This window comes from Sus scrofa, chromosome 10 (assembly GCF_000003025.6).
Source record: "Sus scrofa isolate TJ Tabasco breed Duroc chromosome 10, Sscrofa11.1, whole genome shotgun sequence".
Taxonomy (NCBI): Eukaryota; Metazoa; Chordata; class Mammalia; order Artiodactyla; family Suidae; genus Sus; species Sus scrofa.
Genome location: NC_010452.4, coordinates 19853024 through 19870743, shown reverse-complemented (window position 1 = coordinate 19870743; position 17720 = coordinate 19853024). Strand labels below are relative to the sequence as shown.

At 46.7% G+C, this 17720-nt stretch overlaps 1 protein-coding gene across 2 annotated transcripts in view; it reads left to right on the top strand.

Moving 5' to 3' along the window:
- The window catches only part of TP53BP2 (tumor protein p53 binding protein 2), a 65952-nt gene that overhangs the window by 19140 nt on the left and 29092 nt on the right, over positions 1-17720 (top strand). For both annotated transcript variants that reach the window (XM_013980098.2, XM_003130583.3), the window contains exons 2-3: positions 7601-7748; positions 15054-15167. In XM_013980098.2, the coding sequence (XP_013835552.1) occupies positions 7601-7748; positions 15054-15167 (262 nt within the window). The remainder of the gene's footprint in view (positions 1-7600; positions 7749-15053; positions 15168-17720) is intronic.

Here is a 17720-nt window from a genome sequence, read left to right as displayed (position 1 = left end):
CCTAGAGGAGCTCCCATCGTGGCACAGTGATTAACGAATCCGACTAGGAACGATGAAGTTGCAGGTTCAATCCCTGGCCTTGCTCAGTGGGTTAAGGATCCGGCATTGCCTTGAGCTATGGTGTAGGTTGCAGACACGGCTTTGATCCTGCATTGCTGTGGCTGTGGCATAGGCCAGTGGCTACAGCTCCAATTAGACCCCTGGCCTGGTAACCTCCATATGCCGTGGTAGTGGCCCTAGAAAAGGCAAAAAGACAAAGAAAAAAAAAGGAAAGAAAATGCTCCCTAGAAAACTCCATATTGAAAGAAAAGAGAAAGCACTCCTGTCACTCTGTCTTCTTTCGTCTGTGGCTCCATTTTTCTCTGCCTTTCGTTCGGAGTCTCCACATGCTTCCCTCAGGTTCTCAGCCTGTTCCTTCCCCAGACAGCGCCTGTCAGGGCGACGGGCAGCCTCCATAGAGCCGAGCCACTATCTTGAAGTATCCTATTCAGTGGTTTGTAGTGTCTCTACAAGGCATCCGTCCATCGCCACTATTTCTAGAGCCTTCTCGCTGCGGAAGAGAAGCCCTGTACTTGATGGCAGTCGCTCCTCCAGCCCCTGGCAGCCACTCATCTAGTTTCTGTCTCTAATGAGTGGCCTCCAGTGGCCTCTGAGATTAAAATGCAAATTCCTTGCTCTGGCCTTTGAACAATGGTTCTCAGCTGGTGGTTTCCAGACCGGCAGGATCAGCATCACAGGCAGCTTGTTAGAAATGCAGAATCTCAGTCTCCATCTCAGACCTGCTGAATCTGAGACTCAGGGTGAGGCCTAGCTGTCTGTGATCAGCACACTCTGTCCACACCAGTGGGTGGTGTAATCAGCACCCTCTGTCTACACTGGTAGAATGTGGTCAGCCACTCTCTGTCTATACCAGTGGACAGTGTGATCAGCACCCTCTGTTCACACCAGTAGACAGTGATCAGCCACCCTCTGTCTACACCAGTGGATGATGTTATCAGCACCCTCTGTCTACACCAGTGGGTGGTGTGATCAGCACCCTCTCTCCACACTAGTGGACAGTGTGATCAGCCACTCTCTGTCTACACCAGTGGACAGTGATCAGCACCCTCTGTCTACACCACTGGATACTTTGAGGACCGGTGGCCTCTAAGATCTTGCATCATCTGGCTTCTTTGAGTTAATCTTCTTTCCTCTTGGTCCCTCTCCAGTGACCTTCCTCCTCCACAACCTTCACATTTGCTGGCCCTCAGCTTGTTATATTCTTTGCCTAGATCGTGTCCTCTCATTCCATTAATTGTTTTCATTTAATTTTTTTTGGCTGTGTCCATGGCATGTGAAAAGTTCCCGGGCCAGGGACCGAACCTGCACCCCAGCAGTGATCTGAGCCCCTGTAGTGACAATGGCAGATTCTTAACCTGCTACGTAAGGGAAATCCCTCTCATTCTGTTTAGCTGGTTGCCCAAGAGCCCGTTCTAACTAAAGTGGAGCAGGACCTTGTGGTCCTCCCCCACCCCGTTCCCTGCCTGCTTTTTGTCTGTAAAAATAATAATAATAATAATAATTAGTCAAAGGATAAGTTTAATTAGAGAAATGGGAAAATGCAGAAGCAAAGGAAAACAGTCACTCCAGACAAATTAATAATAGTTTAGTCATTAAGCAAAGTCAAGGGCTTTTAGTTCCTTTTCAAGGGCTATAGATAATATTCTGAGCCACATCATCCTATGAACTGTTTTATAGATACTGAAACTCACCAGGTGGTAGAAGTTAACTCCGTGATGACCAGACTGTGGCCATGATAAGCGGCCACAGTTCTGAGAACTGGCCTCAAAGAATTGGGAACAAACTGACCCAGAACTGAAGACTAACTGTACGTAAAATAATCAAGATGATGCAGGTCAGACCACCGCATGACCAATTTCAAGATGACTGTCAGAGCTGGCTGTGCTGTTTCTGCATATAGCCCCCTGTCCCTCTGCCTACAAAAGCTCGTGGACGTCCTTTCGTGGCTCAGCAGTTAATGAACCTGACTGGCATCCATGAGGACTTGGGTTCGATCCCTGGCCTTGCTCAGTGGGTTGGGGATCTGGTGTTGCCGTGAGCTGTGGTGTAGATTGCAGATACAGCTTGGATCCAGTGCTGCTATGGCTGTGGTGTAGGCCAGCAGCTGCAGCTCTGATCGAACCCCTAGCCTGGGTACCTTCATGTGCTGTGGGTATGGCCCTAAAAAGACCAAAAAAAACCCAAAAAACAGCTCTTCTCTTGCCCACTGATTGTCATGGGGGGAGGGGAGAGCAGGCCCTCGAATAGGAGTGTGCCGTCCCCCCCCCCCAGTTGCTGGCCTCCGACATAAAGCAGATTTTCCTTTCTGCCAAGCTTGCTTCTTGATTGGCTTTAGGGTGGTGAGCAGCTGGCCCCCACTTTCAGTGACATAACCATATGGAGGTTGCACTTGTTGAGTTTGAGGATGGAGAGGAGGAGCATCTTTTGCTGGCCTGTCCCCACCTTGCTCTGTGCGCCAGGAGGCTGACTTCTGTCAACCACGTCAGTGGCCTCCCTTGCCGTCTGACTTCCAGTTGGGTTTGTCCAGTGGGGAGGTGTTAGGATGGTGTGAGACAGAGGGAGCCTGCCTGAAGTACTTATTCCTCTGCCCCTCTCTCTTTTGAATTTTGCACCTTGTGCTATATTAACTATTTAGTAAAGCTGTTTGTTTTTTTTTGGTTTTCTGGTTTTTTTTTTTTTTAGGGCCACATCCGTGGCATATGGAGGTTCCCAGGCTAAGGGTAGAATTGGAGCTACAGATGCTGGCCTATGCCATAGCCACAGCAACGCAGGATCCAAGCTGAGCCTGTGACCTACACCACGGCCCACGGCAACGCCGGATCCTTAACCCATTAAGGGAGGCCAGGGATCGAACCCGCAACCTCATGGTTCCTGGTTGGATTTGTTTCCACTGCACCATGGCAGGAATTCCTAAAGATTCTTCTTTTTATTTTTTGTTTTTTAAAAATTTTGACAGCTGCACCCTTAGCAGCATATGGAGGTTCCCAGGCAAGGGGTTGAATCGGAGCTGTAGCCACCAGCCTACACCACAGCCACAGCAACACCAGATCCGAGCCGCCTCTGCAACCTACAGCACAGCTCATGGCAACGCCAGATCCCCAACCCACTGGTCAGGGCCAGGGATCGAACCTGCGTCCCGATGGATCCTAGTTGGGTTTGTAACCCACTGAGCCACAATGGGAACGCCAAGATTATTTCTACATTGAGACATAAACTGTAAAATAGATGGCTCATAAATCTTACATGGATGAACAGGCTGTTGAAACAGGAGTAGGATGATGGCATAGCATGACACAAGCTGAAGAAATGGGGAGAGCGCTCATTTCTGTCGCGTGTGTAGGTGGCTGTACTCTGTACTGTCTGCTCTGCCCTCGATACCAGAGGGGACACTCCTGTGAAACTACATCAGAGGTAAATCTGTCAAATGCAGTAACAGCTGCAGGAGTCTTTCATTCAGGAACGCATTTACTGTGTACTTGCTACGGGCCAGGCACGGTGCAAGGTGCTCAGGATTCCACATCGAACAGATAAAATCCTAGACTTAATGGAGCTTATGTTCTAGCAGGGAAGACAGATAATAGAAGCAAGTTAAAGAAATATAATATGTGGCATGTTGTTGACTGTGCCAAGGAGAGAAATAAAGCAGGGCAGTGTGTCAGTGCACAGATGTGTGCGTGTGCGCGTGTGTGTTTCTGTGTGCAGTGCACAGATGTGTGTATGTGCGTGTGTGTGTGTGTCTGTGTGTATGCGGTGGGCTTTGGGGCAGGGGTTGGCACACCGGGAGGAATCCTTGTCAGGGAAGGTCATCAAGAAGACATGACCACAGGTGTGACTTGGACCCAGGTATTTGAGGGCGTTCACCCCCTGTCTTGTCCTTGAAACGTCCTTAGCATGTGTTCTGCCTGCTGTCCCTGAGCTGGAAGCTACCTAAGGACGCAGCCTGGAGACTGAACCCAGTTCTATGCAAAGTTGGGCAGCATTCTGGTGGAGTGGGGGGTTGGAGGGTTGGGGGGTGGGGATCCACTTGTCCTGTCCCTCCACCCACCTTCCCCTGGAAGAGACAACCTCATAAGCAAGCTCCCTTGCTTACTGGTTTGCTACCTGCCACTGTGGGCCGGGCTGCCTTTTGCTTCTGTCTCTCCCTGCCCTCCTGGCCTGGCACGTTTCAGGTGTCACCTGGGAAGCTCTGAGGAAGTAGTGATACAACAGAACCTCCCCAACAGCATTGCAAATGCAAGTGCCCAGGAGGACACCAGCAGAGGGGGTGAGGGCTGGGGAGGGAGTGGGGACAGGCTGGTGTGGGCAGATCCCAGGTCGGCTCATCCAGACAAAACTCCCGCCTGCTGCTGCCGCTCCCACCATCACAAGACAGAGCACTCCAGTTTTCCTTCTGAATTTCCTGTCATCCACCGAATTGATCAGCTCCCACCCACGCCTTTGCACCGCCCCCTCCACCCTCGTTTAGTCACCGGATCCCTTCTGTGGACTCTGCCCTTGTTCTCCTTACCCTCCCTTCATGCAGGTCCCGAATGGCCAACTTCCAGCTTGTAGACTCTTATAAAGATGTCCGCTCCTGCTCTGACACCCAGTAAACACCCAAACTAAGTGGTAGCTCTTAGAGAACTTAAGAACTCTTGTTTTAAAGACAAGGAGGCTGAGAGGTGACATTACTTCCCTAATAATTATTAACAAGCTAATGTAATTATTAGCTGGAGTGAGAATCCAGCTCTCCAGCCTGGGAATACGTAGTAGGTCGCAGCAGGTTGCATGGCAGGCCCACCTGCCAGTGCTCCCTTGGCACAGTTGGAAAAGTCACTCCAGAGCTGTCTTCACGCCTGATGGCAGGAATGGGGTAAATGACTCTCCTCCACTCAAGCATTTACCACTCATGCAAGGGTTAATCCTGTGGGTTTGGAGAGGAAAGTAATCTTTTTTTTTTTTTTTTTTTTTTTTTTTTTGGTCTTTTAGGGCCACACCTGTGGTGTATGGAGGTTCCCAGGCCAGGGGTTGAATCAGAGCTGCAACTGCCAGCCTACACCACAGCCACAGCAACCCCCTGAGTGAGTGAGGCCAGGGATTGAGCCTGCGTCCTCATGGATGCTAGTCAGATTCGTTTCTGCTGAACCACAACAGGAACTCCCGGGAAAAGTAATCTTAGAACGCGTCTCTCATCGATCTTATTTGTCATTGTACTTTGAAGTGAACGAAGCTCTTGTTTTCTAGAAAGCAAAAGACTGGATCTCTATCGAAGTTTGTTTCCTATGGTTAAATAGAGCATTTCCCAATATTCTTCTGCTCTAAGGAACATAAAGAACAGAACAAAATGGCATCCTGGCCCTCTCATTTTAGTAGCCAGGTGGATCACCTCCCTGAGTTGTCATTTGATTTATAAAGAGAAAATCTTGATGTAAGTTTCTGAGAAAATATGTGTGAAAGCTTTTTAAAAGATGATGTGTATACCAGGTAAGGTGCTGTTATCTTATGTAATCGCCTTTTAATGGTTGGTATAGGATGTGTTTTGTGTATCTGTACTGTAGATTAAATATGCCTGTTATTGAATAAGTACTTCTGAGTCTCATATTTACAGTGAAAACAATGACTATGTTTGAAATGTTAAACTTCAAAAAAGGTTTCGTCCTGCTGTATAGCCCTGGGAACTATGTCTACTCACTTATGATGGAGCCTGATAATGTGAGAGAAAAGAATGTATATGTGTATGTGCAACTGGGTCACCTTGCTGTACAGTCGAAAACCGATAGAACACTGCAAAACAGCTATAATGGAAAAAAATTAAAATCATTATATAAAAAAAGAGACAAAACAAAACAAAAAAAGGTTTTGGTATGTGTAGAGAGTATAGAGGAGGAATACTAGTTATTGTTTTTTTTTTTTAAGTTTTATTGAAGTATAGTTGATTTACGATGTGATCATTTCTGATGTACAAAAAGAGTGCTTCAGTTGTGCATGGACACACATCCATTCTCTTTCAGATGCTTTTCCCCCATAGGTGATCACAGAATGTTACGTAGAGCTCTCAGTGCTAGGCAGCAGGTCCTAGGAGGAGTACTATTTAATACCGAAATGTAAATTGCTTGTCTCCCTCATTAACAGTGCTGTGTATGTATCCAGAGCAGCAACAGGGGTGGAAACCTGTGTTCATTTTGTGCAACAGTTTTAAAGTGCTGCCTTGCTGGCTAAGTTGAGGGCTGGAACTGTGTATCCTTATGTAGCACAGTTTATCAGAATGTCAGGAAGGAGGCAGCTTGAAAGCCTCTGAGGTCCTCCTGGGAAACTGTAGGGATTTTTTTTTTTTTTGCTTTCTTCTTTTGAGGGCGGCACCTCGGCACATGGAGGTTCCCAGGCTAGGGGTCTTATTGGAGGTGCAGCTGCCCGCCTACACCACAGCCACAGCAACAACGCAGGATCCGGGCCGCATCTGCAACCTACAGCACAGCTCTTGGCAACACCGGATCCCTAACCACAGAGCCAGGCCAGGGATGGAACCCACAACCTCATGGTTACTAGTTGGATTCACTTACGCTGCACCACCGCGGGCACTCCCAAGTGGCTGAGGGCGGGGGTCCTGACTTGCATCACCGTCCACAGTGTGTTTGTTGCTTCATTCAGTGTCTTCACTACAAGGAATCGACAATGGTTTGTTGGGAAGTTTTTGGTTTCTTTAATAGGTATGAAAACTTGAATTCTTAGTAGCCGTGTTTTGAAGACACAGTGTCTGTTTTTACGGGGAGGAAGAGCGTTGATAAGTCCAGCTCTGCATCGCCTGCTGGCCCTAGTGTTTATATACAAGGTCCCATTGCTTTAGCGTAACAGCCGTTCTTTCCTGCTTACACCTTGTTGCTAAAGACTTACCTTTGAAGTAGGTATTTAATCTGATGAAAACATCTTAGGTTTCAACTACTGGTTTTTGAACAGGTGGCCTATGCACGTGATATAAATGCTAGATAAATATTAGGTCTCCCTCCAAGTTCTGTCCCCTGTGTTCCATCCCCACCTTCAGAAGCAACACATATTTTGTTCTTGTGTATTCTTCCCCAAGAGCCTTTGCAGGAGTAGATGTGTGTGTGTGTGTGTGTGTGTGTGTGTGTGTGTGTGTGAGAGAGAGAGAGAGAGAGAGAGAGAGAGAGAGAGAGATCAATCCTGTGATTGTCCTTGTGGAATTGATGGGAAGATGGATTTGTAGTCTGGGTCTGGCACATCATACTAAGAACTATATCAGTATTTGCTAAATAAATAACATAAAGGTCCAAGGAAGATTTAATTGGACCTTTCGCGACCCTGGTTTATGCTCCCGGGATCCCCAGGGCTCCTGCAGGCGAGGCAGGTGGATCGGGAGTGGGGGCCGTCGGCAGAGCTTCACGTCCCTCCCCACCTCCAGCCAGGGGGCAGCCGGCCGCTCCTGTTACACGTTTGCACTGAGACTGAGACTGTCTGGGGAGAGGAGTCTGAAGTGAGCAAGAAGGGAACAGCCCCGGTGTAGACAGGACTGATAGAGCTGTTGTGTTTCTGCTTGTGTCTCCAGATGTTTCTCACCGTGTACCTCAGCAACAATGAGCAGCACTTCACGGAAGTCCCAGTTACCCCAGAAACCATCTGCAGAGATGTGGTGGATCTGTGCAAAGAACCCGGCGAGAGTGACTGCCACCTGGCCGAAGTCTGGTGTGGCTCCGGTACGTGGCTCTTGTTACTACTGGGTTTAGACGGGGTAAATCAGAACTGCACACTAGCGTGTCCATCAGAGACACTGCTCCTGGTCCAGTTTTGTTGGGACCCTAGTATTTTTGTTTTCTGACTCTGCCGAACAAAAGGTCAAAGGGGAGGCAGCTGATAGACCAGAAGCTCCTGGCGTGTTATGGTAAAACGTATGGTGCTCCAGAGTGTTTTTTGTTTGTTTGTTTGTTTACTTTTTATTTTTAATTTTTTTTGAGAGGGGGAAGGTCTGAGGTAGCCTTTTTATTTATTTATTTATAAAATGATCATTATTTTTTCCATTATAGCTGGTCCTCAGTGTTCTGTCAGTTCTCTACTGTCAGCAAGGTCACCCAGTCACAAATACATGTATACATTCTTTTTCTCGCATTATCTTCCGTCAGGCTCCATCACAAGTGACTAGACAGAGTTCCCAGTGCTATACAGCAGGATCTCATTGCTTTTCCATTACGAAGACAATAGTTTGCATCTATTAACCCCAAATTCCTGGTCCATCCTACTCCCTCGCCCTCCCCCTCGGCAACCACAAGTCTGTTCTCCAAGTTCGTGAGTTTCTTTTTTATGGAAAGATTCATTTGCGCCATATGAGAGATTTCAGGTATAAATGATATCATATGGTATTTGTCTTTCTCTTTCTGACTTATTTCACCTAGTATGAGAGTCTCTGGTTCCATTCATGTGGCTGCAAATGGCATTATTTTGTTCTTTTTTATGGCTGAGTAGTATTCCATTGTGTATATGCACCACATCTTCTGGTCAGTTCATCCATTGAATCCATTCATCTGTCGATAGGCATTGAGGTTGTTTCCATGTCTTGGCTGTTGTGAATAGTGCTGCCATGAACACACGGGTGCAGGAGCCTTTTTCAAGGAAAATTTTGTCCAGATATATGGCCAAGAGTGGGATTGCTGGGTCCTGTGGTAGTTGTGCAAGAATGGTTTTTTGTATGGTTAGGCTTCACTTAATTAGAAATATGAGGTGTCCTGATTGTTTTGCCCTCTCTGAGTTTCTATAGGTTTTAGGGAATGCTCTTTGGTGTTACGTTATTACTATGGTGGCAGGAGGTGGTGGCGAAAGCACAGGCATTATTTTAAGCCTTGAAACAATCCCATACTTTGTCCTTTGGAGCTCAGAAAGGGGACAGCCTGGTTTCTTTGGGGCCCCTTAGGAGTTTGTGGTCGGGGGAGTAATTTTTCCTGACTTCTGCCATGTTTGGCTAGCCTTTTTCTTCCCTGGGGATGCAGTGTCCCAGCTCAAGTTTCCCACTGTGTTAACTGCTTTCACACCATTCATGGGATCCCACTGTGGGCCGAGCACCCACTGCTCCCCAGGCGAGCCCTCTTACTCACCGTCCATCCACTTTCCTGCAGCTCAGTGTTCAGGAAGCTCTTCCACACACTCCCGAGTTGCTTTCTTCTTAGAGGCGTGAGATTAGACCATTCACATAAAGAAACCCAAGTGACCTTTTTTATTTTTTAATTTTTATTTATTTTTTATATTATTCAATGAATTTATTACATTTATAGTTGTACAGTGATCATCACAACCCAATTTTATAGCATTTCCATCCCAAACCCTCAGTGCATCCCCCACCCCCAACCTACCTCCTTTGGAAAGCATAAGTTTTTCAAAGTCTGTGAGTCAGTATCTGTTCTGCAAGGAAGTTCATTGTGTCATTTTTTTTAGATTCCACATGTAAGTGATGGTATTTGATGTTGGTGTCTCATTGTCTGACTGATTTCGCTTAGCATGATAATTTCTGGATCCATCCGTATTGCTAAAAATGCCATTATTTCGTTCCTTTTAATGGCTGAGTAGTATTCCATTGTGTATATATATGTACCACATTTTCTTGATCCACTCCTCTGTCGATGGACATTTAGGTTGTTTCCTTGTCTTGGCTATTGCAAATAGTGCTGCAGTGAACATCGGAGTACATGTGTCTTTGCAAATCATGGTTTTCTCTGGATAGATGCCCAGGAGTGGGGTTGCTGGGTCAAATGGTAGTTCTATGTTTAGTTTTCTGAGGACTGTCCATACTGTTTTCCACAGTGGTTGCACCAATTTACAATCCCACCAACAGTGTCGTAGGGTTCCTTTTTCTCCACACCCTCTCCAGCACTTACTGTTTGTAGACGTTTTGAAGATAGCCATTCTGGCGGGTGTAAGGTGGTACCTCATCGTGGTTTTGATTTGCATTTCTCTAGTGATGAGTGATGTTGAACATCTTTTCATGTGTCTTTTGGCCATCTGTATGTCTTCTTTGGAGAATTGTCTGTTTCAATCTTCTGCTTAAAGGATTTTCTTTCTTCTAATGTGTTTAATTTAAAAAAGAGATAAATCCTGCACATGTTCTTTTTTTGTTAAAGAAGAAGTAATAGAGATAGGAAGGACGTCATTTCCCCCAAGCCCATCCTATGTCACCTGATGTATAATGGCTTTTTCTCTCGCTCTCTTTTTTTTTTTAATTTTTGCTTTTTATGGCCACATCCACAGCATATGGAGGTTCCCAGGCTAGGGGTCGAATTAGAGCTGTAGCCACCGGCCCACGCCACAGCCACAGCAACATGGGATCCTAGACATGTCTGTGACCTACACCACAGCTCACGGCAACGCCGGATCCTCAACCCACTGAACGAGGCCAGGGATCGAACCTGTGTCCTCATGGATGCTAGTCAGGTTTGTTAACCACTGAGCCACGAAGTGAACTCCCCAAGGTTCACACATTTTAAATTTAATGTATATCACCAGATTTCCCTCAATAAGGCTGTGGAAGTTCACACTTTGACCAGTTATTGCTAAAGGCATCATAACAAATGATACAATACTATTTTAATTTTTGTTCAGCTGAGAGCTGAAGTTGCCCATTTTTTCATTTGTCTATTTGAATTTTTTCATTAGTCTATTTCATTTGGCCATTTGACTTTCCATTAAAAAATGTTTCTTTATAGCCTTTGCTCATGTTTCTTTTGGCCTTTGCCTTTTTCCTTCTTGATTTGTAGGTGTTTAAAAATATTCTAACACTCAGGCCTATTTGTGTGTTATTGAAAAAAATTCTTTCTTTACTCCAAAGCTATACATATATTCTCCTATTATTTTGTACTATCAAGTTTTAAAGCTTTTTCTTTCCTTCCCTTCCTCATTAATTTTTTTGACTAGTGTGAGTTAGGAATCTAATATTTTTTTCCCCAAGTGGATAGTGAAATTTTTTTGTGTGTCTTATCAAACAGTTGGTTTCTTTGTCACCAATGTAAAGCATCAGTTCGTATTCTTGTTATGTCTCAGATGAAGCTATGTTTCTATATGTTTGGTCAGTTTCTTTTACTTTTTTCTCCTAGTTTATGATAGGACAAAAGAGTTTCAATTACTAAAGTGTTAAAATAGGTTGGGTACCTGTAAGGCAAGTGCTTATTTCATTGTTCTCCTGTACTATTCTAGTGCATTTTCTTTTTCAGATATGTCTGAAATTACCTTGAAAGGTTGCATGAGAAATTCTTTTGGGATTTTGACTCATGGCAGTGAATTCATAATTAATTTGAAGGTCATTTGTATGGTGTTGGGATTACGAGCGAGGTCTTGGGTATCAAATCTTGTGTCTTTCATTTACTGGCTTTATAACTTCAGCAGGATACTTAATCTCTGTAACTCTCAAGTGTTTTCCCTGCAGACCTGGGAGAATAATTGAATCTATTGCATAGGATTGGGTGAGGATCTCAGGAGCTGATATGTGAATAGTCCCTGGCACATTTAGCATTAGCTCTCAATGAGCAAGAGCTATTATGTTTTCAGCTCCCTCTTTTTAGGTATAAATTGTCCAAGATGCCCCATTTTTAAAACAGTAAATATGTTACTTCCATGTTGTTAGCTTCAGCTCTGATCTTTTTTTTTTTTTTTGTCTTTTTGCCATTTCTTGGGCCGCTCCTGCGGCATATAGAGGTTCCCAGGCTAGGGGTCCAATCGGAGCTGTAGCCACTGGCCTACGCCAGAGCCACAGCAACGCAGGATCCGAGCCGCGTCTGCAACCTACACCACAGCTCGCGGCAATGCCGGATCGTTAACCCATTGAGCAAGGGCAGGGATCGAACCCGCAACCTCATGGTTCCTAGTCGGATTCGTTAACCACTGCTCCACGACGGGAACTCCTCAGCTCTGATCTTGATGATGTCTTTCCTTCTGGTAATTTTGGGCTCCATTTTGTTAGCGTCTCAAGTTTCCCATTTCCTTTAACTGACGAACCTCTGAAAATAAGTACCTTGGGAGTTCCCGCTGTGGCACAGCAGGTTAAGGATCCGGCATTGTCTCTCTGGGTTGCTGCTGAGGCGAAGGTTTGATTCCTGGCCCGGCACAGTGGGATAAGGACCTGGCATTGCCAGCTGTGGCATGGGTGAGATTTGATCCCTGGCTGGGGAACTTCCCTATGCCATGGGTGTGGCCAAAAAAAAAAAAAAAAAAGGGAAAAAGTAGGTTTTCTTTGCTGTCTCCATTTCCTTCCTCCCCACTCATTGGTTTGCTGAGAGACCATTTCTTGGATTTCTCTTGTGTGCTAGGAGCTGTGCTTGATTGTGAGGAGTAACAGAGAGATGAACGTTTCCTGCCTTCGAGTAAAAGCAGGGATCAGGAGACACTCATCATACCGTGTGATGACCGCAGTCATAATAGATGAATGGATGTGCTCCCTCTGCAGAAGCAGAAAATGGTACTGGGGAAGTTCCCGTTGTGGCTCAGTGGTTAACAAACCTGACTAGTAGCCATGAGGATGCAGGTTCGATCCCTGGCCCTGCTCAGTGGGCTAAGGATCTGGTGTTGTCATGAGCTGGGGTGTAGGTCACAGACGTGGTTCAGATCGGGCGTTGCTGTGGCTGTGGTGTAGACCGGCATTTGCAGCTCTGAGTCAACCCCTAGCCTGGGAACTTCCATGTGCTATGGGTGCAGCACTAAAAAGACAAAAAGATGAAAAAAAAAAAAGAAAAAGGAAAGGGTGCCGGGGGGCAGTTCTCGGTGCTAGCTGTGCTTCATCTGAAGTCGCATAGGCACGGATGCCAGGATGAGGGGATGCGTGTGGTTGGAGCGTGGTGTGAGTAGGGGACCTTGAGAACCTTTGACACTTGTGTTGGCCGAAGACTCATTGTTTGTCATCAAAGGTCATCAGGACCTCAGCTCCTAGACCTTGGAAGAAGGTCTGTGCCTTTTCAAGAAGAGCTCGCCCACCATGGCCTGGAAGCTACTCTATTTCCTTGAATTCCCTCTTGCTCCCGGAACCTGGGGGTTTTCATTTCTTTTGAAGTACAGTGTGTGTGTGTGTGTGTGTGTGTGTGTGTGTGTGTGTGTGTGTGGTTTCTGGTGAGGAGGTGGAGGATCTGCTTGGAATTTTTCTCATGGTGGTGGTGGGGGTATTATCTATGCAGCTCTGGGTGTTCCCTTGGTGTGTGGTGCTGGGGGTCTGTCTTAGAATTTCTGTGGTTTAGACAAGAGGGGTGACTGTCCTCTCAGCATGTGGTGTTGCTGTAAATAGACCAGGCTGTACTTTGTTGCCACTGAGCAGATCAAGTTCAGGGGTTGGTTCACAGAATTGGCTGCTCCACCCTTGGCTGCTCCACTCTCTGCTCCGTGTTGTTTATTTAAGGTACTCGAATGGGGTCTTTGATGACTGACAAGTGCATTGAGTTTCCTTAGGCTATTTCAGCTTTCTTATATTAAAAATTCTATTGAATTACCAAAGTGCAGTTGCATTCTCAAACAGTATATTTGGGCTTTTTTTTAATACTTTAAAAATTACTTAATGAATTTTGTTACATTTATAGTTGTACAATGATCATCACAACCCAATTTTACAGTCTTTCCATCCCAAACCCTCAGTGCATCCCCCACCCCCAAACTGTCTCCTTTGGAAAGCATAAGTTTTTCAAAGTCTGTGAGTCAGTATCTGTTCTGCAAGGAAGTTCATTGTGTCCTCTTTTTAGATTCCACATGTCAGTGGTAGCATTTGATGTTGGTGTCTCATTGTCTGACTGATTTCGCAGCATGATAATTTCTAGATCCATCCATATTGCTAAAAATGCCATTATTTCGTTCCTTGTAATGGCTGAGTCATATTGCATTGTGTATATATATGTACCACATCTTCTTGATCCACTCCTCCGTCGATGGACATTCAGGTTGTTTCCTTGTCTTGGCTATTGCAAATAGTGCTGCAGTGAACATTGGAGTACATGTATCTTTTCGAGTCGTGTTTTTCCCTGGATAGATGCCCAGGAGTGGGATTGCTGGATCAAATGGGAGTTCTATGTTTAGTTTTCTGAGGAATCTCCGTACTCTCAAACAGTATATTTGGTTTTTGTATCCAGATTCCTTGAGATTGGAAGATTTTTTTTAAAAGAAGATTTTTTTTTAAAAAGGAAAAAAGTTGGTTTTTATTTTTTCATTTGTATACTTAGAAGATCATAGGACTGTTAGAGTTGGGAGGGATCCTGAAGATCCTGTGGTGTAGGTTAGAGCTTCATGGCCTGCCTTTGGCCAGTGAGGAGCCGTGGAATTATTATTTGTCTTTTTACAGCTGCACCCATGGAACATGGAGGTTCCTAGGCTAGGGGTCAAATTGGAGCTGTAGCTGCTGACCTACACCACAGCCACAGCAATGCCAGATCCTTAACCCACTGAGCAAGGCCAGGGATCAAACCCGCATCCTAATGGATACTAGTCAGATTCATTTCCGCTGATCCACGATGGAACCTCCAAGATCCAGTCCTCTGCCCGGGTTTAACCTTGATTATGTGTGTGTGGAAAAATTGGTGATTCTCCAGTTTTCTTTTTTCTTTTTTTTTTTTTTTTTTTTTTTGTCTTTTGTTGTTGTTGTTGTTGCTATTTCTTGGGCCGCTCCCGCGGCACATGGAGATTCCCAGGCTAGGGGTTGAATCAGAGCTGTAGCCACCGGCCTACGCCAGAGCCACAGCAACGCGGGATCCGAGCCTCGTCTGCAACCTACACCACAGCTCACGGCAACGCCGGATCGTTAACCCACTGAGCAAGGGCAGGGATCGAACCCGCAACCTCATGGTTCCTAGTCGGATTTGTTAACCACTGCGCCACGACGGGAACTCCCTGATTCTCCAATTTTCTAAGGATCCTTTTAACCAAAAGAAAAAAAAAAAAAAGATCTAATATGCTAATTATTTCCTGCATCATCATGCAGAATTTGCAGGAAATGTGGACAGAAAATATTTTCGGCTTTCTTTTACCTGCAGATAACATTTGTTCGTTTCTTTTAGAACGTCCAGTGGCTGATAACGAGCGGATGTTTGACGTCTTGCAGCGGTTTGGGAGTCAGAGGAGTGAAGTTCGCTTCTTCCTTCGCCACGAGCGCCCCCCTGGCCGGGATGTGGGTAGGTAGCAGCCTATGAATCATAACAAGGATTTGAACTTGTATTTCATGCTCGGGGGTAGGTGGGGGAGAGGTGGCCCATGGTCAGGAGCCAGGTGATTTGAGGAGTGAATGAGAGGTAGGGAAGTGGGAACGGTGAGGATGGCTAGACTGCTCTCCTAAGCCCTGACCTGCGGGATGGGGAGGAAAGGGTGTGGTTCTGAGTGTTTTGTTTCAAGATGGGAGACAGGTATTTTTCCCTATTTTTTTGCCTTTTTTAGGGCCGTACCCACAGCATATGGAGATTCCCAGGCCAGGGGTCCAATCAGAGCTGCAGCTGCCAGCCTACACCACAGCCACAGCCACGCCAGATCCGAGCCACACCAGCGACCTACACCATAGGTCATGGCAACGCTGGATCCTTGATCCACTGAGCGAGGCCAAGGATCGAACCCACGTCCTCATGGGAACTAGCAGGGTTCGTTTCCGCTGTGCCACAATGGAAACTCCCCTTTTTTTCCTTTCTTCAAAATTTTTTATTAGAGCGTAGTTGATTTACGCCATTCTGCCAGTTTCTGCTGTACAGCACAGTGACCCAGTCACATAGGCATATACATTTCCTTTCTTATATTTTCCATCATGTTCTATCCCAAGAGACTGGACGTAGTTCCCTGTGCTGTACAGCAGGACCTCACTGCTAATCCATCCCAAATGTAACGTTTGCACCTACCAATCCCAGACTCGATGGGAGGCAGTTTTTTTTTTTTTGTCTTTTATCTTTTTGTTGTTGTTGTTGTTGTTGTTATTGTTGCTATTTCTTGGGCTGCTCCCGCGGCATATGAAGGTTCCCAGGCTAGGGGTCCAATCGGACTGTAGCCACCGGCCTACGCCAGAGCCACAGCAACGCGGGATCCGAGCCGCGTCTGCAACCTACACCACAGCTCACGGCAACGCCGGATCGTTAACCCACTGAGCAAGGGCAGGGATGGAACCCGCAACCTCATGGTTCCTAGTTGGATTCGTTAACCACTGCGCCACGACGGGAACTCCTGGGAGGCAGTTTTTAATGCAGGTGGGGATGGAGTCCATAGAGCAGGAGGTTGAACTACAGAGAGGAGAGAGTGCTCCACAGGCAAGTCCCCAGAGAAGGTGTCCCCTCCAGGGGCTGGAGAGCTTCACGTGACAGAGTAGGGCGTCTCTGAATGGCAGGGAAATCGTGTGCTCCCTGTGGGAGCACTGGGTGCAGGGCTTCTCTTGTGAAAACATTGGTTTTCTCTGAGAGGGGAGGCAGAATCATCTGGAAATGACAGCGGAGGTGGGCAGCAGCTGGCGCTGCAGTGGAGAACGGGAGAGGGGACCTGCCAGGGGAGCCAGGTGGCTGGGGGCCCGTGCAGAAGCGAGACCAGGAGAACACAGGTGACGTGTCTCCAGTGGCGCTCAGCCGCCCCCCAGAGGGTGGTAAGAGGAGAAGAAGCTGGGTGGACCCAAGGATGGGCTTTGACCAGACCAGTTCAGGGGACAGTCGGTGGGACACAGACGAAGAGTATGCTGGGAAGCCAGCTGGGGAAGAAGTTGAAGACAGAGGGGCAGCAGGAAAAGTGGGGACCAGGGAGGGAGCTGTTGGCTTCAGTTAATGCACAGGGGTCCAGAGATGAAACGATGCTCAAAGCTAGCATGTTGGGATTTAAGATTTCTGGGATACTGAGTGCTTCTGGGCAGCACGGTCCCTCACTGGGCCATGAAATCAGCCTGAATTCAAGAGGAGGCAGGAAGCCAGGGCTCTGAGAGGTTAACTTTTTGATGGTGAGGTCATCCAGAATGATGGCAGGACGCGGGGTAGAGAGAATGGGGGAGTCGGGTGGTCACACCTCTGACAACTGAGGGTTGTGACCAGTTTGTTTATTTTTTTATTTTTTGTCTTTTTAGGGCCAAACCCACAGCATATGGAGGTTCCCAGGCTAGGGGTCAAATCGGAGTTGTAGCTGCCGTCCTACGCCAGATCCGAGCCTTGACTGTGACCTACACCACAGCTCACGGCAATGCCGGATCCTTAACCCACTGAACAAGACCAGGCATCGAACTCGCATCCTCATGGTTTCTAGTCGGGTTCATTAACTGCTGAGCCATGACGGGAACTCCTATGTGACCAGTTTATAGATGACAGTGAGGAAAGGGTAGAAGCTGATTAACCTGTGACCGTGGGCTGGAAGCAGCATTAGACACTGGGGACACAACCGTCGCTTGACCGTAGGACGTGGGAAGAAAGATTTTCAGCTCTGAGACCTGTGGGTCCACTTTGTTCTCAGTGAGAAACCACTGATTGGAGCAGGATTACTAGGTGTTTCTAAAAATGTTGGAATCTGTGGAGTTCCTGTCGTGGCTTAGTGGTTAACACACCCGACTAATTACCATGAGGTTGTGGGTTCGATCCTTGGCCTCGCTCAGTGGATTAAGGATCTTTTAAAATGGAAAGTGAAGGAGTGCCCTGGTGGCCCAGTGAGTTAAGGATCTGGTGCTGTCATTGCTGTGGCTCTGGTTACAGCAGTGGTGCAGGTTTGATCCCTGGTCTGGGAAC